Raw genomic sequence first — 17,303 nt, 5'->3', positions numbered from 1 at the left:
AAGGCGGGGCGGCTACTCGCGCCGGTAGTTGACGAGCTTCTTCGCCTCGGCGCGGACCTTCTCGTCCGGATGTGCGTGGACAAAGAGGCCCGCCTCGAAGAAGCACGTGCTCTCGGGCTCTGCGCGCTCGGGCTCGTCGACCTGCCCGCGCCAGCGCCCGTCGATCCGGCGGTCGCTCGTCTCGAGCATGGCTTCGAGGCGAGGTTCGCGAATGAGGAGCGAGCGGAGGAATGAGAGCGTGCGGAGCTGCGAGGCGGAGGGCCAGTTGAGCGACGCGCTGAGGAGACGCTTGGCGAAGGCGAGGGTGCGGATGGGCGAGGGGAGGGAGCGCGCGACGAGGAAGATGGCCGAGAGGGCGCGGAAGAGGAGGTCGGCTTCGGTCTGCGCGAGCTTGTAGGTCTGGCGATGGGAGAACGTCATGGCGTTCTGGGCGAGGTAGGGCGCCTCCTCAAAGGTGGGGGAGAGGGAGAGAGGGAGAATGAGGGCGTAGAGCGCCGAGACAAAGTCGCCGAGATCGATGTTGAGAGACTCGCCTGGGTAAAAGCGACAGGATAGTCAGTACAGAGTGAGCGAGCGAAGAGAACTGAAGGACGCACCTTGGCCCTGTAGGAGCTCGAAGGCAGTGACGACGCAGAGCAGCTTCTCGCGCGTGTCGTTGCGCTTGACATGGAAGGACGAGATGGCGCCGTCGTCGCCGTCGTCCTCCTCATCGCCGTTCTCCTGCGCGTCGGTGCCGCGATAGATGTGGCCCTTGAGGCACTCGAGGAGGTCGCGGAAGAAGTCGATGTTGACGAGGTGGGCGAAGCGTGCAAGGCCCTCGAGGGCGGCGGGGAGGAGCGGCGAGCGGTAGTCGAGCTTGACGATGCGGAAGTAGAGGGCGAAGAGGAGCTTGAGCGTCTCGGTCATGTTGCGCTCGCGCTCCTCCTGGTTGATCTCGCCCTCGGCCTCGCGCATCTCCTTGTCGATCTGCTCCTGCTCCTTGCGCGCCTGTCGCGCCTTCTTCGAGCCCTTCTTTGACATGGCCTCCTTGGCCTTGCCGCCCTTGCGCCCGCGGTGGTTCTTCTCCTTGTTCCACCGCACGATTCCGTTCTTGCCCTCGCGCTCGCGGTACACTGCATCTGCCGACGCACGCGTCCCCTTGCCCAGCTCGTCCTTGAGCCGGAGGTTGAGCAGCGCCGAGATGACCTCGGGACGAACGGCGAAGCCACGCGCGCGGACGAGACGTGAAATGAGGCGGACAAGGTGGAGAGAGGTGAAAGCGGAAGAGGTCGTGTCATTCTGGAAGAGGTAAATGACAGCGTCGAGACAGATCTGGTGGCCCTCGTCCCAGCCCTTGCGGCCGAGACGCTTCACGACGACGTCGAGAATGTTGACCGAGAAGTTGAAGTCGGTCTTCTCCTTCGCCAGCGAGCACAGGCAGTGCAGGGCAGCAGGGGCGATGGGCGTGTCCTCTGCGACACGATCCGTGAGCAAGCGGTCCATCGAGCTTGAGATGGTATGGCTCACCGGTCACCTCGGCCTCGCAGATCTCGAGGAAGCGCTTGTACGTCGAGACGAGCCCGTTCTCCCACTCGCGCTGCCGTGCGACGATCTGGCTGACCTGCACGTCCTTCTCTGCCTCGGACAGCTCGCGAATGCGATAGCCGCTGCGAACGCAATCATAATCAGTAGCAGGTCGAATCACATGGAGAACGAGACAGACGCACGGAACAACATCCATGAAGACCGCCAGCAAGCTGACCATGGCCATGATGCGGATCTCGCGGTCGACGAGGATGGGCTTCTCGCCTGCGCTGCGTGCGGCCGACGACGAGTTGAACTTGGGCGCACACAGCGACAGCAGTCGTCGCAACAGGTTCAGCTGCGAGGCAAAAGCGGTCAGTGCCATCGCCGAACAGTGCTGCAAAGGTGAACACTCACGCCACCCTCGCCCTCGCCGGTCCCTGCCGCTTCTCGCCCAAGGTCCGCGATCTCCTCGCGCGCCCTCCGTATCCGCTCCTTCTTGTCGCGAATCTCGAGCAGCTGTCGCACCGCCGGGCGCCCGAAGCGCTGCCCGAGCGGGTCGCTCTTGTACTCCTGCGTCGGCCTGCGCTCCTCCTCCTCCTCGTCCTCCGAGTCCTCCGAGTCCTCGACGGGAACGTTCGAGAGCGGCTCGGCCGAGCGCACGACCTTGCCGTTCTCGATGATGGGCAGCTTGGTCGGCAGCGCCTTCGGCGTCTTGATCTTCTTGAGCGGTCGCGCGGCTTCGTACTTGGCCTCGAGGTCGTCCAGGTCGGATGAAGGTGCGCGCTTCTTCGCCTTTTTGGCGGCGCGCGTCAAGGAAGGGTCGGTGTCGTCGGGGTCGGACAAGTCGTCCGCATCGGACAGGTCGCCCTCGTCCTCGTCTTCCTCGTCGTCCTCCGAGTCGAGGTCGCCGCCAAGCTCCTCGTTCGAGTCGAATGCCAGCTCGCCGCCGTCCTCTTCGCCTGACCCCTCGTCCTCCTCGCCCTCGGTCGACCACAGCCCTTCCTCGTCATCGTCCTCGCTCCCCAAGTCCGAGTCGTCGAGCGAGTCGTCGCCCGTGTCAATCTCGGGCGCGTCGCTCCACTCGCTCATCGAGCTCAGGTCGTCGAGATCGTCGTCGCTGCCGCTGCCGAACGCAAAGTCGTCCGACTCGAGGTCGTCGACGAGCTCGCCGTCGGGATGCGCCTTTCCGCCCGAGCCCTGCGGCGCGGCGGCGGCCCCCTCGTCGTCCAGCAGGTCGTCGGCGCTGTCGTAGGGCTCGCCGTCCTCGCCGCGGGCCTTGAGGCGCTTCTTGCGCTCAATGTCGCGCTTCTTGGCCGCCTTGAGCTCCGACTTGGTTGGCGGGGCGGCGTCGACCTTGACGTGCGAGAAGGCCGTCTTGCGCGCGGCGAGCGGCTGCGCCTGCTTGTCCTTCTTGTAGGCTTCTGCGAGCGTTGGGCGAGAACTGCAGGGAGGGAGAGAGGTCAGCCTGAGCGCGACGAGAGGGAGAGCAAGCGAAGGGGACGACGCACGCCGACATTCCCTTCTTGTCGAGCCGCGTGAGGAAGTCTGTCCCTTGCGCGTCGACCAGGTCCGGGTCGAGCTCCATCCCCTCGTCCTCGCTGCCGTCCGCTGCGCCGTCGTCCCCACTGCGCTCCTCGTCCTCGTCGTCGTCGCTGCGCGAACGCCTGTCCTCCTTCGAGCCCGGGACGGCGATGTACGCCGGCCCCTTGCCCTTGCGGTCCTTCTTGTTGGCCTGCTTGTGCTGCTTGGCCGTGCGGTCGGCCGGGTCGATGGCGCTCGCGCCGGCGCTCTTCTTCTTGCTGCCCGCGGCGCCGCCGGCCGAGGGCTTGTGCCGCTTCGAGTGCGCAGACTGCTTGGCGGTGCTCGTGCGCTTCTTGCCCGGCATCGCGTGCTCGTGCTCGTGCCCGAGGACGGCAAGCGTTGAGGCAAGGCGGAGGACGAGGCGACGACCCGAGCTGGTCCCGCTCGAAATGTCGCACCCGCCGCAATGTAGGTATGCGAGAGCGTCGCACAGGGACAAAGTACAGGCGCGGATGCAATGCACAGGGGACGACTACGATCGCTCGACGACGCGCTCCCACCTCCCGATACGATCCGTCTCCCTCCCCTTCGTGTACAGCGCCTCGACCTCCTCGACCTCGACCCACGTCCGCCGGAGCTTGTCGGACCGCAGCGTCGCCTCGGGCACGGGGTCGTCGAGTGACACGAGCTCGAGCGCGAGCGCGTCGGCGAGCGAGAGCTCCGACGCGGGCGTGAGCGTGTAGGTGATCGAGAGGGACGAGTGCGCGCCGCCGTACGCACGCGAGATGCCTGTGCGAGCGCTAGCGTTGGTCAGCTATCTTGACTCGCGGTGCGAGAGATGCCGGGGAGAGAGCGCGGTCGTGATAAGCCCGACGCACCCGTGTCGATGAGCAGGACCTTGCCGTCGCAGCGACTCAGGATGCCCTCGAACTGCGGCGTGTGTCTGCGAGACGCAGGCGTTAGGCCCAGTGTGCTGTCCGAGGGGGAAAAGCGGGGAGAGAAACGAGCGGAACGCACCCCATGACGAGGTGTCGCACGTCGAGCTGGTCGCACACCTTCTGCACGCGGTCGCAAATCTCGTCCTCGTCCGACGTCGCCCACTCGCGGTTCCACATCGGGCCCTCCTCGCTCCAGAAGTGGCGCTGCTCGGGCGTTGCCGAGCGCGGGAGCGACAGCGGGACGCCGCCGGGGACGTCGAGGAGCGAGAAGAGGAGGTCGCGCCCGATGCGGTTCATCTCGTCGATCGGGTCGCGCGTCGGGTCGAGCGAGGAGAGGTACTCGGGCGTGATCCCGCCGTGCACGAACGACGCCGCCGTGTGCTGCAGGGGCGGGTCGAAGCGCGCAGCGGCGCTCGCCTCGGCGAGGAAGGGCACACGCTCGGTGATCGAGTAGTTGGCGCGGAACTCGCGCCCGATCCAGCCGGTGAGGAAGGCCTCGCGGCGGTTGCGCTCGCCGCCAAACGAGGCAATGTCCTCCTTGGTCACGTAGCGCCAGTCGCCGAGCTCGTTCATCATCTCGTGGTTGCCGAGCAGGCTGTGCACGGCGCCTCCGGCTTGAGCGGCCTGCGCGCGGAGGGTCTGGAAGAAGCGGTACAGCGCGATGGTGTCGGGCCCTCGGTCGACAATGTCTGCGGATGCGACCGTGAGCTTGCGAGGCGACAGTCGGCGGGATCAGCACTTACCACCAGTCTGGACGAGAATGTCCTCGCCACCGATCCACTGGCCCTTGAGATCAATGAGGTTGGCCCGACGGAGGATGGAAGTGACGGCGGGAAGGTCGCCATGAATGTCGCCTGCTCGCATGCAAGCATCTCAGAGGGCTGACTACACAAACGCCAAGTCCGAGACCGGGCGAGCAGACGCACCGACTGCGACAATGCGTTGCCTGAGGGAGTTGGAGGAGGCTACGTCCGGAGCAAGCGGTGCTGAGGGCGTGTCGGCGGCGCCCTTTGCCTGGTTGACGAGCGCGCCGAGTCGGTGGGCTGCCTTGGGGTTAGCCCGGTGGAGATGCGGCTCGTCAGGGCGGGAGCGGGTGAGCCAGACGAGCGCAAAGACGAGGCCCAGGGTGGTGAGGAGGAGCCAGCCGTTCGAGCCAGCGTGTTGCCTGGGCATGTCTGCGCGAGTGCACTGCCCAGTCTGGCCTCTTCTGTGCCGGTCTAGCCCTTCAGCGAGCGAGAACTCGGCGTCGTCGTCGTCGTCGGCGATGAGACGCTGCGGACGGCGACGGCGACGACGCGCCGCTCGCTCGTCCCGCGCCCGCCCGACTCGAGTGCAGAGCCGACAGGGACGTGCGCCAGCTCACTCGCAACCCTCGCAAACCCCCAGCTACCCCTTGGAACCGCCAGCAACGAGTGCGTGCCCGTTCCTCGCCTCCTCGGCAATCCCTCAGCCGCCCTTCCTGTCTACAGACGCGCTCAGGCGGGACAGAACTCGACTGTACTGACTAGACTTGCTCTGTTCGACCCATTGAAACCCCGACACCACCCCCGATCGCGATTGTCTGCACTCCGCTCCTCCACCTCGGCGCCCCTCCTCTTGCGTCGACGCTGGTCCCGCTGCGCACTCCTGGCCTTTGAGGGAGCAGTGTCTTGGTTCGGCTCCTCTGCGCCTACGGGCCCCAACATCCACCCCGTCCAGACCACCTTCTCGGACCCCAACAACCTCTATGGCCCCCTCACCAAGGAGGACCTGTCGTGGAATTGCGGCGGCGGAATCAACACCGGTGCGCCCGCCTGTTGCGCTATGGATTACGCTCGAGGTCGCTGACACTCCTCGAGATCGCAGAGACCCAGGTGTGGTACGCAACCATGCCCGATGGTGCCCTCGTCATGGCACAGATCATCCACTCGTCCATCGGGTGCGTCCAGCTATCCTTGCGCAACGGCATTCTGAAGCTGAACCCAGTCTGACATCCCTCTCTCTGCAGTCTCCTCTGGCCTAACATCCAGGTCCGTCTCTTCTGACCCTCGCTTCTCGTCTGGACGAATTCCTCACCCGCGAACGTCCCGCAGGTCACGTTCCGCTATTGCAACCCCAAGACGCAGAAGAACGTGTGGAAGTCGGTGACGGTGACCAACTTCAAGGTCGCGCCGTCCGACAAGCTCGACAAGCGCTCGTGCAAGTCGGACCAGATCACCGTCACGGTCGACCCGAGCGCGCCCAACAAGTACACGATCGAGGCCAAGTACGACGACGACGTCCAGATCTCGCTCGTGTACGAGCAACTCTGCCAGGGCTTCAAGCTCGGCCCGGGCCCGCGCGGCGGCCTCACCTACTTTGGCCAGCTGAGCCAGAAGCCCACGCCGGCCGGCGACGCGCCCGCGTACGCCGCCGGCGGCGACGGCTACTGCGTGCACCGCTTCTGGCCGCGCTGCGCCGTGAGCGGCATCATGCGCGTCGGCGGCGACGTCGTCGACCTCGCCGGGTCGCGCGGCGTCTTTATCCACGCGATCCAGGGCCTCCGCCCCAACCTCCTCGCCGCAAAGTGGAACTTTGCCAACTTCCAGACCGTCGGCAAAGAAGGCCAGGACGCCGTCTCGCTCATCATGATGGAGTTCACCACGACGCCCCAGTACGGCTCCAAGGTCGTCAACGTCGGCTGCGTCGTCGTCGGCGACGAGCTCGTCGCCGTCACGGCTGGCGGGTCGGGCGTCGTCGGCGGCTCGACCGCGACGCACCTCGACCCGGTCAAGGACGCCGAGACGGGCTACCTCGCGCCGAGCGCGATCAAGTACAACTGGGAGGGGACGCGCCTCGGGCCCGACGGCAAGCCCGCCGACGAGAAGAACGCAAAGGTGCAGGCCGTCCTCGTCGAGGACCTCGTCACCGACAAGGCGACGTACCAGACCAAGGGCCTCGTCGAGAAGGTCGACGTCCTCGGCCAGATCCCCTACCTCATCCGCAAGGTCGTCAACTACGCCGCCGGCACCAAGCCGTACATCTACACTGTGCGTCTCCCGAGCTCTCGGCAGAACGCCGCCGGGCTTGCTGACCTCCCATGTCCGGCGGCAGTGGCTCAACCCGGTCACGGCGAGCATCACGCTCGGCAGCGAGGGCGAGACCAAGACGATCGACGTCGACGGCTACATCTTCAACGAGGCGTCGTTCATCAGCGAGTGAACAACCCTCGGCGGGTCTCGCACGCTCTCGCGCGCCACGTAGAACGCTCTCGATCCCTCTGTACTTTTACGCGGTTCTCGTCCTCTGTCCTCTCGTGCACAGCTCCCTCCTCGATCTGCTCGACATCGCCTCCCGGTCTCCTCCCATCGCACATACCTGCACACATGCCTAATGCAATCCAGCGGCCCTCGTCAACCCGTTCTCGACGCGCTGTCCTACTCGCTCAATGAGGCAAGGAGGATAGACTCGCGCAGAAACCTTACATCGTTACACGAAGACACCGCAGGCACAGACAGAGTAGGGACAAAGGAGGTAACGGTGCCTCGGGTACAGGAAAGGCAAAGCGATTTACAAGAGGTAGACTGCCCGGGTGGCGTTGTTCCGGTCAAACTGAAAAGGCGACGCATCAGCGGTCAATCTTCATGGCAAGGAGCGCGAGCAACCCACCTTGAACCAGCCCACTCCGCCGCGTTTGAGCCGCAGCTTGAGCAGGATCCACGGGCGCGCCGTCTTCTTGTGCCACTCGATCCGCTCGACCTTGTCGCCCTTGGCCTGCTCGAGCCACGCACGGCCGGCCGCGCTCTCCCACGGGTCCGGCAGCGTCGAGAGGATCGCGAGCGAGGCGACGCGCGTGCCCCACCGCTGCAGGAAAGCGAGAACCTCTGCCTCGCTTGCCGCAGCGTCGGTGCGCACGTTGCCGAGCCGGACGTGGAGGCGTGCCAGGTGCGGGAGACGCGGGAAGACGGCGTCGAGCGCCTCGAGCGCAGCGAGTTCTGACGAGCGCGGGTCGGAGATGCCGCCGGTCAAAGGTCGGCTCGATGCTGAGCTGTAAGGGCTTGTTGAAGCGCGGAATGTCCCCTTCGAGGTACTGCCGGTAGCTGTGCACCGGGGCGACAAGCGAGAAGGCGGCGAGCGCCTCCGGGTCAAGGTGCTTCATGAGGGCCTGATGGTATCGACCCGTGTCGAGCGAGAGGTGCTCCGTTTTGAAAAGAGCGTCGGGCGCCTTGACAGTCGAGACAAATGGCGGGGTCATGTCCGACCCGGGCAACGGTCGAATCACAACCGACGTGTCGAAGAGGCGCAGCTCGAGGGAGCGCAAGTTGGGCAGCAGCGCCAGGGCGTGGAGCATCTCGCCCTGCAGCGCCGGGTCGACGTCCCACGTCTCGTACCGCAGCCGGATGAGCGTGTCGAGCCACGGCAGGCCGGGCTCGATGGCGTGCCAAATCTCGTCGACGCCCTCCATCGCCTCGATCCGGAGGGACCGCAGCTTGGCGTACGCGCGCAGGAGGCGCCGCACCTGCTCGCCCTGGTCGCGCGCAACAATCTTGGTCTCGAGGTCGTGCACCTCGCGGAGGCGCCGCTCGTCGTCAAAGAGACCGGCAAACGCGTCCGGGTGTCCTGGGCCAGTGCAGAGACAGAGCTCGCGCCAGTGCTCCTTCTGAACGACGTCGGCCCAGTCGCGCGAGACGAGCGCGTACGACGTCAGGTCTTGGATGTTTGGGTACCGCAGGACCCGGTTCTTCGCCACCGCCGCGGCGTACTCTGCGACAAGCTGGACGAGTTCATCAGGCAGGCGATGCGCGGCGCTCTGGTCCAGCAGCCCAGTCTACAGGCACAGTAGTCAGCGTTCGAGGCCCTTGCCACTGAGCTGCTCGCAATTGTAAACACCTACGCTCAGAGCGGGTGAAGAAGCGCCCTGGAGGCGCGACGGGTCGGGTCTAGCAGCAAGCTCGGCCATGACAGATACAGTGATGCCAGCAGAGAGACCAAGGAGAGCAAGGAGCAGCGGAAGCGGGGAACGAGGACAGGAACCGCGAGGTGGGGAAAAAGAGGGATACGGCGCCTATCGCAGCCGACACGTGGCAACGGGGGCTCTAGACGCTGTAGCGTTGTGTCGGGCGGCATCCCCTTGGACGTCCAGTCACCACGGGCGCATCCATGCAAGGGTCAGCAGCACAGGTGACACGGAATGGACACGGAGACCGGGGCAAGGAAGTCGCCGACCTGGTCGAGAGGAGGCGCTGAGCGCTCGAGATGTCGCCCCAGCGTCGAGAGCGCAACACAGTGTCCATTCGCGAGATGGATCAGAGAGTGGGAGGACGGGGCAGGGTGCGGGACTATGTGAGATTACGGAAGGTGGTCGCGAGCGAGGAAGGAAACAGCGAGTGGGAGGGTATGAAGTCGATTGCGCAGACGACCGGTTCCGAGCGTGTGCGCAAAAATGTGGTCGCTCGCGCAGTCGAGCACGTGGTGGATATATGCGGAGGCGCGCGTGCAGGGAGGACAAAAAGGCGGCGAGGCGGGACGGAAGGCAGAGACGAGTCGAGCGTGCGCCTAAAAAAGGCGTGCGTCGAGGCGTGTACTATCGTTTTGTCCCGCCGTCGGGATCCATGCTCCTTCGTCGGCTTTTGCCGCCGCCGCCGAGCCCGAGTATGCCGATGCCTGTCCCGCCGCCTCCTCCGCCACCGCCGCCGCTGTCCGCACCTCTCTGGCTCGCTCCAGACGCACTCGTCTGCATCGGATGCGACGCGCCAGGACCGGGCGCGAGTGCTGATGGGGAGACCGACACGGTCGGTTCGGGCGACAGATTGGGCGGCGGGTGCAGCGGCGCGCTCGCGAGGACGGGTGAAGGAGCCGCGTTCGATTTGCGCGCCTTCTTCTTGACCGATGGCCGGTGGCTGAGCGCCGGCGAGTCGGAAGGTGCGCCGAGGGAAGGAGTATTGGTGTAGGAGGTGGACGGAGAAGAGAAGGTGGCGGTCGACGGGACCTGGGGCGAAGGGTTCGCAGGCGTGACACTCGGCGAGGCTGGAAGCGGCCTAGTAAGTACAGACAGCAGGAAGCCCGGAGGAAGAGCACGCACGCGAGCCATCGCGCCCTTCAGCCCGTCTCCGCCTCGTCGAACTCCCCCATGTCTTGTTCCGCTTGACCTTCACGCCCTCCTTGCCCTCGCGCTCCTTCCTCAGCCGCCTGCGCTCGACGCTCTTCTCGCTCCCGCGGCGGTGCAGGTCGCTCGCCCCGCCCATGGGGACTGCGCTCGTGCTCGCAACCGGCTGCTGCTCCTGCCTCGCGAGGATCTCCTGCGCCGCGATGCTCTGCACCGCCCTCGGCGGCGTGCCCGCCGGCGCGGGCCCGCCGACGACCGGGGTCGCCGGGTCCTCGTCGACGCCCTTGCGCTTCTGGCGCTCCTCGTCGACGGGCGGCTCGAGGCCGAGCATAAAGTGCGCCTGCTGCTCGATGAGGAACTCGAGCACCTCCTTGCCGCGCCCGTGCTCGCCCGCCTGCTCCTGCGCGCCCGCGTTGGGCACCTGCGCGGGAGACGGGGACCCAGCGCTCCCGCTTGGCGGAGGTTTGCCCTCGACAAAGCCGGGAAAGCCGAGCAGGGCGTTGTGGCCGCCGCCGCGAGACGACACCAGGCCGGGCTGGAAGACGACGGCGAGGTTTGAAGCGGTCATGAGATTCTTATCGGAGCAACGAGCGAAGACAGAGAGGAAGTCGAGGAGGTAGAGGAGGAGGTAGCGAGACGCGGGCGGGAGGAGTGAGATGAGGTGGCGGTAAGCGGCAATAGAGGCCGCGATGGGTTGCGGCTTCTCTGCAGGGTTAAGAGCGAACGTCAGCAGGTAGTGACTGGCAATCGTGGACACCTTGCGCGGCTGGTCTGACGGGTGTCAACGCACGGAGGACGGCAGTGAAGTCAAGGTAGAGACCGGCGGGGATGACAGGTTCCTGCAAATGAAGTGCGTCAGTATCCACCGTCGTCCTTCGTGCGCCGCCTTGGTCGAAACGAGAGAAGGCTTGTGGCCGCACCGGGAGGGCGTTGAGGTAGCGCCTCAGGACGCTTGCCGCATCGTGCACGCTGTAGCCCGTCCAGTCAAAGTCTTTGCCGTAGCGTGGAGGCTCATCGAAGATGCCCTGGAGCTGGTTGATGCGCTTGTTGGACCCCGAAACGCGGAAGATGCCCTCGGTTTGGGTTGCTGCATGCGGAGTGCGACGTGTTGGCGGAGTTGTGGGAGTCGCGGGTAGGGCAGCAGGAGCGTCAGCACGCTCGTGATTGAAGCCAGGCACACAAGCCGGGCCAGCAGACGCTGGGCGCCGACATGAGGCGGCGAGGCCGAGCGGTGGTGGACGCACCCGTCTCCTTGAGCATCATGCCGCACTTTGCGACGACGATGGGCACGTAGCCGTAGACGTACTGGTTGCCGTCCCTGAGTGCGGTAGCAGCGCGCCGTCAGCAGTGCTCTTGGTCGCGTTCGGCCGCTCGGTTGAGAGACGGATAGGAGACGCACGCAGCGATGAGCGAGATTGCGACGCTCGCGTACTGGAGGCTGTCGTTGAGCGGGACGCCAAAGACGCGCCCTACGCCGCTCTTGCCCGGCTCGAGGCCGCGCGCGGGCGGCGAGTACGGCGGGACGAGGGCCGATCGAAGCGCATGCGGCGGGGCAGCGTGCTTCTCCTTGCGCGTAAAGGCGCGCCACCAGCTCTTGAGCGAGGCCTTGGTCGGCGCAGGCCCGTCCAGGTCGGCCATGGCTCGCCGCGGGCGGGCGGGCGCAGAGGGCGAGGCGACGACGGACGACAAGCGGGGAGCAGACGAGACGAGACGAGAAGAGACGCGGCCAAGGGCGGAGCGTGCACAGCAGCGAGGGCAGGCAGTCACTCGCGCCGTGGTCCAGACGCCCAGCGCGCGAGTCGCAGCTACGACGGCGGGCAAACAGTCCGGGCGGCGCTTTGCACATGACGGCGAGCGCGCACTCGCTCCCGCCGTCGGGACCACCGAGCACAGCCAAGTGCAGGACAAACTACACTACAAGCAACACGAAACAACCCAGTCACCCCGGAATCACGCGCACGCCCGCCAGCTCGCGCAGCCCAAACTCCCTCTCGCGCGCCCACCGCTCCGACGGGCACCCCATGAACATGCGCGCGACCGGAAGCTTGAGACGCTGCGCGAGTGCATGCACGTGTGTTGGGGAAAAGGGCGCGCGGAGGAAGATCAGGTCCTGCGGGTGAGGCCGAGCGAGAGTTGAGCGAAAGAGCCGCGAGGAGAGGGAGGGAAATCGCGTACAATGGTGATGGACGGAAAAGCCTCGTCGAGCACTGGGAACGCCGCGTATTGTCAGCGTGAGAAATGATAACGGCCAAGACAATGCGACGCACAGCGGAAGTTTGCTTCGAGTTCACTCGGCAGCTCCTCCAGCCCGCCAGCATACGGCCCCGCGCCCTCCTTGTCCGCTTCATCGCCGCTATGATTTAGCTGCGGCAGATCGACGGCGGGTCCGTCGAGCTCGACCTCCTCCTTGTCGCCCGCCTCTGCAGCGGGCGAGCCCGACCGAGAAGCAGCGACGACGGGCCGGGCGGCGCCGTAGAAGTGGACGAGCTTGATGCGCGACGTGGTCTCGTTCTGCTGCACATACAGTATCCGCCTGAACAGCGTGTTGATCTGCAACGGCGAGCACACCCGTCAGTCGCGTTCAACCCCGTTATTGTGGCAGAACAAGGAACGAAGACCCAACATACCTCGTCGCTCTTGACGAACACGACCACCTCCTTTCCCTCCTTTGCGCGGCGCATCATCTCGACGCACCAGTCTGCGCCGCGCGCCCACCCGAGCCCATGCTCTGCGATCCACCACGCCGCGCGCATCCACCGGCCCCACCTCGCCGCGGCGAGCAAGGCGCCCGCGATCGCGGCCGTGTACGCGACGGCGTACCCGATCGAGGCCGGGTCGGTCGAGACGACGCCGGCGATGAGGGCGAGCGAGAGCACGAGGGTCAGGAGGACGAGGAGGAACGGCGTGCGGCGCGCGCGGCGCGGGAGCGTCGGGCGGTTGTACGAGAGGATGAGGAGCGAGACCGGGTACAAGGCCATGATCGAGAGAAAGACGATGGCGAACCTGCGCAGCCGAGTCGGGTCAGGCAGAGTAGCGCGTGTTTGACGCACAAGACGCACATGCTCGAGATGACGCCAAGGTGAGCGCCGCTTGTCGCGTAGATCACGAGACACAAAGCAGTGAAGAGAATGACGACGAGTGCAGGCACGCCCGTGTGTGGCAGCGGCTTGAGCAGAAGGCGCGGAAGCGTTCCATCGAGCGACATGCGGTGCAGGAGCGCGATCGCCGAGATGAGGCCTGAAGGTGGGATCTGATCGGCCATTACGCTCCATTCTCGGTCGGGCTCAACACGCACCGGCGAGAACGGTTGCGGAGAGGATGAGCACTGCATCGACAGTCACCCAGACCTCGAGCCACCGCCCGGCGCTCGTCCGGCCGACCGCGCTGAGCACGCTCGGGACGCCGAGGATCTCGTCGAGCGGCAGGACGGCAAAGGTGCACAGGAGGAGCGGGGCGTTGATGAAGATCGCGATGAGCTGCAACGAGCGCAGGACGGTGGGATAGACGTGAGGAGCGGGGCGGAGGGACGTGGCGTAGTCGGGCGCGGTCTCGAAACTGTTGCGTACGGTATGAGTATCTTCGACGAGCAGCATGATCGCGAACGGCCAACCCTGAGGCTCGTCCGCAGAAGCGAGGCGAAGGGAACACTCACCCTGTGACGCCGAGAAACGCGATGCAGACGCCCTGATACACGGCTTTGGCAATGCCGCCAGCGCCATCAATCTGTCCAGCGTGCCAGTTGGCTCGCAGGACGATGTTTCCTTGCTGTCCCCAGTGGACGAGAGCCGAGAGCACGAGAACCGCGAGGGTGAGCAGCTGCGAGAGCAGAGCCATCAACAGTCAATCAAGGTGCGCCAAGCGCGAATCGTAGACAGATAGAGCCAGGTGCTACTCACGTGGAGAGACAGGGTCGCAAGCGTGACGCTCGCGGTCCCCCTCACGCCGACAAGCCCAATCACGGCGATGGTGGCAAGCAGAACAACAGTCATCCAGGTCGTGATCACAACGCCTCCGGCTTGATCGGCAATGTAGGATGAAGCGGTTGCGGCTGCAACGACCGAGGTGGCGATGTCGTCGAGGAGGGTGAGCGAGGCGCCGAGGAGGGCGAAGGGGACTGAGGCGGAGGTGTTCAGGCTGTGGCACGACATGCAGAGTCAGCACACATGTGCTTGCTCAAAGTATGTATCCGTTTCGACAGAGAATGGAGCGAGCGTGGACCCACAGGTATGCGTAGTTTGCGCCCGAGATGGGCAAAGCGGAAGCGAGTTCCGTCATGATGGGTCGCCAGAAGGACAAGAGGAGGGTTGCGACGAAGAGAGAAATGGGAGAGCTGTGAGTAGCAGTGGTCAGAGTCGCGCAGCGGGATTGTGGGCGTCCGTGGCCTGACATACTAGACGCTGGCAATGCCGACGAGAGCTGGAAAGGCGTAGAGGGGACTGCCGGCTACGGCGACGCCTGCAACGCCGCTCGCAAGCCTGTAAAACAAGCAGGAAGGAGAAGAGTGTCAGCAGCGTCCCAGACATACCAATCGGTATCCGGGCGCGCCACTCACCAGGACCCGAGCGATCCCTCGCCGTCGCGCCTGATCTCCTCCGCCCTGCTCCGTCTCGCCTCGTCGAGCTCGTCGTCGCTCAGCTCGAGGTAGCTCATCTGTCCCCAACCAGCAAAGTCCCACTCGTGCTCGACCCGCGGCGGCGCCTTGCCGGACGAAGCGCTCGTCGGCTCGTCCGAGCCCGCGACTGGGTCGTCTGCCGCTTCGATGCGTGGAGGAGGGTAGACATGGGCCGCGGTCGCTGGTGGAGGGGAATCGAAAGAGGGTGTACGCTGAGGCGAATGGGAGGGAGAGGAGGGGGAAGAGCGAGGGAGGAGATGGCGCGGCAGCTTGAGGTTGTTCGAGTGGGAGCGGACGCCTGTCGGAGCAGATGGGTGAATCCGTCGTGTCTGGACCGCCCTTGTCCATCCCCGGGGCAAGCGGGTTTCTGTGCGAAGCGAAGAGCGAGTGGACGTACGTTGGCGGCGGACGATCTCGATAAACTCGGACGCAGCGTAGCTCGGGGCGTTGCTGTTCCTGCGCCTCCTGACCGCCCCACTCCCGCCGGGCTCCACCCCGGTTGCGCTGGACGACGTTCGCTCGTCCCGATCAAGTTCGTTGATCCGCACCGCTTCGTCGAGCGCGCGCGACGAGCTGCCTGGCTGCGCCTCGTGCTCGTGCACTGAACTGCGGCCTTTCGGCATGCAAGAGAAGACTGTGCGGCGGAGTGACGGGCGAAAATCAAGCGAGAGCTGGCCTCGACCGGATCCTCGTGAAATCGGTCAAGACGCGACGTTCGCAATACAGTCCGTGCATAGCAGTCTACGAGTCTGAGGAAAGGGATCTAACACAGCCACAACAACCCGGAAGAATCTAAGCGCGACCAATCTATTCCCACAGGACCTCGACGCCCCTCTTCGCGAGCACCTCGCACATCTCGCGCGCGCCCTCCTGCGCCGCGACTTTCCGCGAGAGCACGAGCTCCCTCACGTCCGCGCAGCAGCGCGCCGCGCTGTCCTCGTCCCGCTCGCCGCGCTCGAAGACCTCTGCGACATACGCCGCGCGGAGCTCGTGCACGCTCGCGAGCTCGACGCGCCTCACGCCGCGCGGGACGCACGCGAGCAAGTCCTCCTCCTCGATCGCGCCGCGCCCGATCGGGCTCGTCGCGGCGTACGCTGGCTCGAACACCTCGAGCGAGCGGATCGGGACGCGCGCGGCGTCTGCGCGCGCGAGGACGCGCCGCACCCGGCGAAGCAGGCGGGCGTCGTTGCGCGCGCCGGGGGTCGCGGCGTGCGCGGCGTGCTGCGCGGCGGGGAGGTCGGACTGCAGAGGGAGGTACCGCTCGGCGAGGGTGAGGGTGAGGTGCGAGAGCGACGAGAAGGGCGACAGGTCCTGCGAGGTTTGCGACGAGACGGGGAGGTCGAGCGAGCGGAGAGAGGTCGCCGACGACGAGGTGAGGAGGTCAAAGTGATGCGGGAGCGGGCTCGAGCCAGAGTCGAATCGCTTGAGGCGGAACGTCGGTCGGCTGACCGGCGACGTGGGCGAGCTACGGCCCGAGGGTACAGGCGTCGCAGCGCGCGAGGCGGGCGGCGAAGGCGTCGCAGCGCCGGGCGCGGGGAACTCGATGTAGCTCGCGATGAGCGTCTCGAGCTCTGGCAGGCGGCCTAGGAGGTCGAACAGGTGTGCCGACTGGTCGGCGCGCAGGTAGCGCAGTCGCGGCCAGGTGTCCGAGATGTAGTAAGTGAGGTCCTCGAGGAGCTCGCGGTCGAAGCAGTGGTACGTGAGACTGCGCACGGCCGTGCATCCGGCGAGGACCGCCTTGACGCGCTCGTACTCGCCCGCCTCGAGCAAGCCGCCCGAGAGCGAGACTGTCTGGACGAGCGGGCGCAGGTCCGGGTTCATCTCGAATGTGTTCAGGAGCATGGCACGCTTGCGCGAGTCGAAGTAGAGGTTGCGATAAAGGAGCGGAGTCGCTGCCGTGTACCACTGCCGAGAAACGCCGGCGAAGGACGCGAGGTTGGGCGTGCGCGCGGCATGAGACGGGTTGAGCGCGACGAAAGTGTCGAGGATGTCGGCGACAAGTTCTGGTGGGAGCAGGACCGAAGACATGGTCGCGTGAGGAACTGGAGAGGAGGGAGAAAGCGGCGCGTGCCCAACGGCGGCGTTGTCGTAGCGGGAGCGGCGGATCTGCTCGGATAGGGTCAGCTCATCCTTGACCTCCGAGTTGTGCTCGCGCTGAACGCACAGAACAGGTGAGGACCAGCTCGGCCGGATCCGACTGGCTGATAAGGCGCGCGCAGGTGCGGGGTTGAGGGAGGGAGGGCGGAACTCGGCGCGTGAGGTCGTCGTTGTGCAGGGTCAGCTGTCGGTCAGCGCAGCGGAGCAAGCAAGCAGCGGTCGGAGGGCAGGTGGACGAGCTTTGAATGGGGTCGCTGCGCCTGGGGAGCAAGCGCGGATGCTTGCGCCCTTTGAGTCGGCAAGCGCGGTCGAGACCGCAAGCAGAGGGTGCCGCGTTCAGGGGGAAGCGCACGACCGGGGTCCTGTCTCGTCATGTTCCACTGCCTGCTCGAGCGGGTACGAGCATGCGGTTCGTGAGGCTGCGTGATGCGAAGTCGCGTGGGTGGAGAGCGGAGGCGGAGCGAGCCGAGCAAGAGTTGGACGGCGACGGCAGGAACCGCTCGAGGCGGAGCGCAAAGCGGACAGGTAGCATCTGCAGAGTGCACAAAGTCAGCTGGTGCTCGTC

At 65.8% G+C, this 17,303-nt stretch overlaps 7 protein-coding genes across 7 annotated transcripts; 1 reads left to right on the top strand and 6 right to left on the bottom strand.

Moving 5' to 3' along the window:
- Window positions 1-12: 12 nt before the first annotated feature.
- NOC3 (Noc3p) lies at window positions 13-3,391 on the bottom strand (the record flags this gene model as incomplete). The annotated part of the gene is made up of 6 exons (XM_076648097.1): window positions 13-533; window positions 597-1,451; window positions 1,507-1,646; window positions 1,707-1,861; window positions 1,921-2,947; window positions 3,015-3,391. 6 exons carry the CDS (start codon window positions 3,389-3,391, stop codon window positions 13-15), a joined length of 3,075 nt encoding a protein of 1,024 aa, XP_076506320.1.
- Window positions 3,392-3,559: 168 nt separating this feature from the next.
- On the bottom strand, window positions 3,560-5,138 carry JCM10292_002740 (uncharacterized protein; the record flags this gene model as incomplete). Its single annotated transcript, XM_076648096.1, has 5 exons — window positions 3,560-3,816; window positions 3,906-3,970; window positions 4,045-4,654; window positions 4,709-4,819; window positions 4,892-5,138. 5 exons carry the CDS (start codon window positions 5,136-5,138, stop codon window positions 3,560-3,562), a joined length of 1,290 nt encoding a protein of 429 aa, XP_076506319.1.
- Window positions 5,139-5,229: 91 nt separating this feature from the next.
- On the top strand, window positions 5,230-7,145 carry JCM10292_002739 (survival factor 1 family protein; the record flags this gene model as incomplete). The annotated part of the gene is made up of 6 exons (XM_076648095.1): window positions 5,230-5,314; window positions 5,611-5,748; window positions 5,811-5,883; window positions 5,953-5,974; window positions 6,038-6,973; window positions 7,038-7,145. 6 exons carry the CDS (start codon window positions 5,230-5,232, stop codon window positions 7,143-7,145), a joined length of 1,362 nt encoding a protein of 453 aa, XP_076506318.1.
- A 348-nt stretch (window positions 7,146-7,493) lies between these two features.
- Window positions 7,494-8,883, bottom strand: JCM10292_002738 (uncharacterized protein; the record flags this gene model as incomplete). Its single annotated transcript, XM_076648094.1, has 4 exons — window positions 7,494-7,535; window positions 7,593-7,971; window positions 8,015-8,751; window positions 8,818-8,883. The coding sequence occupies 4 exons, from the start codon at window positions 8,881-8,883 to the stop codon at window positions 7,494-7,496; spliced, it is 1,224 nt and encodes a 407-aa protein (XP_076506317.1).
- A 624-nt stretch (window positions 8,884-9,507) lies between these two features.
- Window positions 9,508-11,667, bottom strand: JCM10292_002737 (uncharacterized protein; the record flags this gene model as incomplete). Its single annotated transcript, XM_076648093.1, has 6 exons — window positions 9,508-9,950; window positions 10,006-10,734; window positions 10,820-10,868; window positions 10,950-11,116; window positions 11,274-11,347; window positions 11,429-11,667. The coding sequence occupies 6 exons, from the start codon at window positions 11,665-11,667 to the stop codon at window positions 9,508-9,510; spliced, it is 1,701 nt and encodes a 566-aa protein (XP_076506316.1).
- A 301-nt stretch (window positions 11,668-11,968) lies between these two features.
- On the bottom strand, window positions 11,969-15,264 carry JCM10292_002736 (APC family permease; the record flags this gene model as incomplete). The annotated part of the gene is made up of 12 exons (XM_076648092.1): window positions 11,969-12,139; window positions 12,205-12,236; window positions 12,297-12,579; window positions 12,657-13,032; window positions 13,089-13,266; window positions 13,325-13,584; window positions 13,682-13,845; window positions 13,926-14,163; window positions 14,252-14,359; window positions 14,421-14,504; window positions 14,582-14,939; window positions 15,039-15,264. The coding sequence occupies 12 exons, from the start codon at window positions 15,262-15,264 to the stop codon at window positions 11,969-11,971; spliced, it is 2,478 nt and encodes an 825-aa protein (XP_076506315.1).
- A 184-nt stretch (window positions 15,265-15,448) lies between these two features.
- On the bottom strand, window positions 15,449-16,669 carry JCM10292_002735 (uncharacterized protein; the record flags this gene model as incomplete). The annotated part of the gene is made up of 1 exon (XM_076648091.1): window positions 15,449-16,669. One exon carries the CDS (start codon window positions 16,667-16,669, stop codon window positions 15,449-15,451), a length of 1,221 nt encoding a protein of 406 aa, XP_076506314.1.
- Between the last annotated feature and the right edge of the window lie 634 nt (window positions 16,670-17,303).

This window comes from Rhodotorula paludigena (assembly GCF_050403205.1).
Source record: "Rhodotorula paludigena JCM10292 DNA, Rt_paludigena_JCM10292v1_ctg13, whole genome shotgun sequence".
In the NCBI taxonomy this organism is placed as follows: domain Eukaryota; kingdom Fungi; phylum Basidiomycota; class Microbotryomycetes; order Sporidiobolales; family Sporidiobolaceae; genus Rhodotorula; species Rhodotorula paludigena.
The sequence above is the reverse complement of the archived record's forward strand: the minus strand, read 5'-3'. Positions and strand labels throughout refer to the sequence as shown.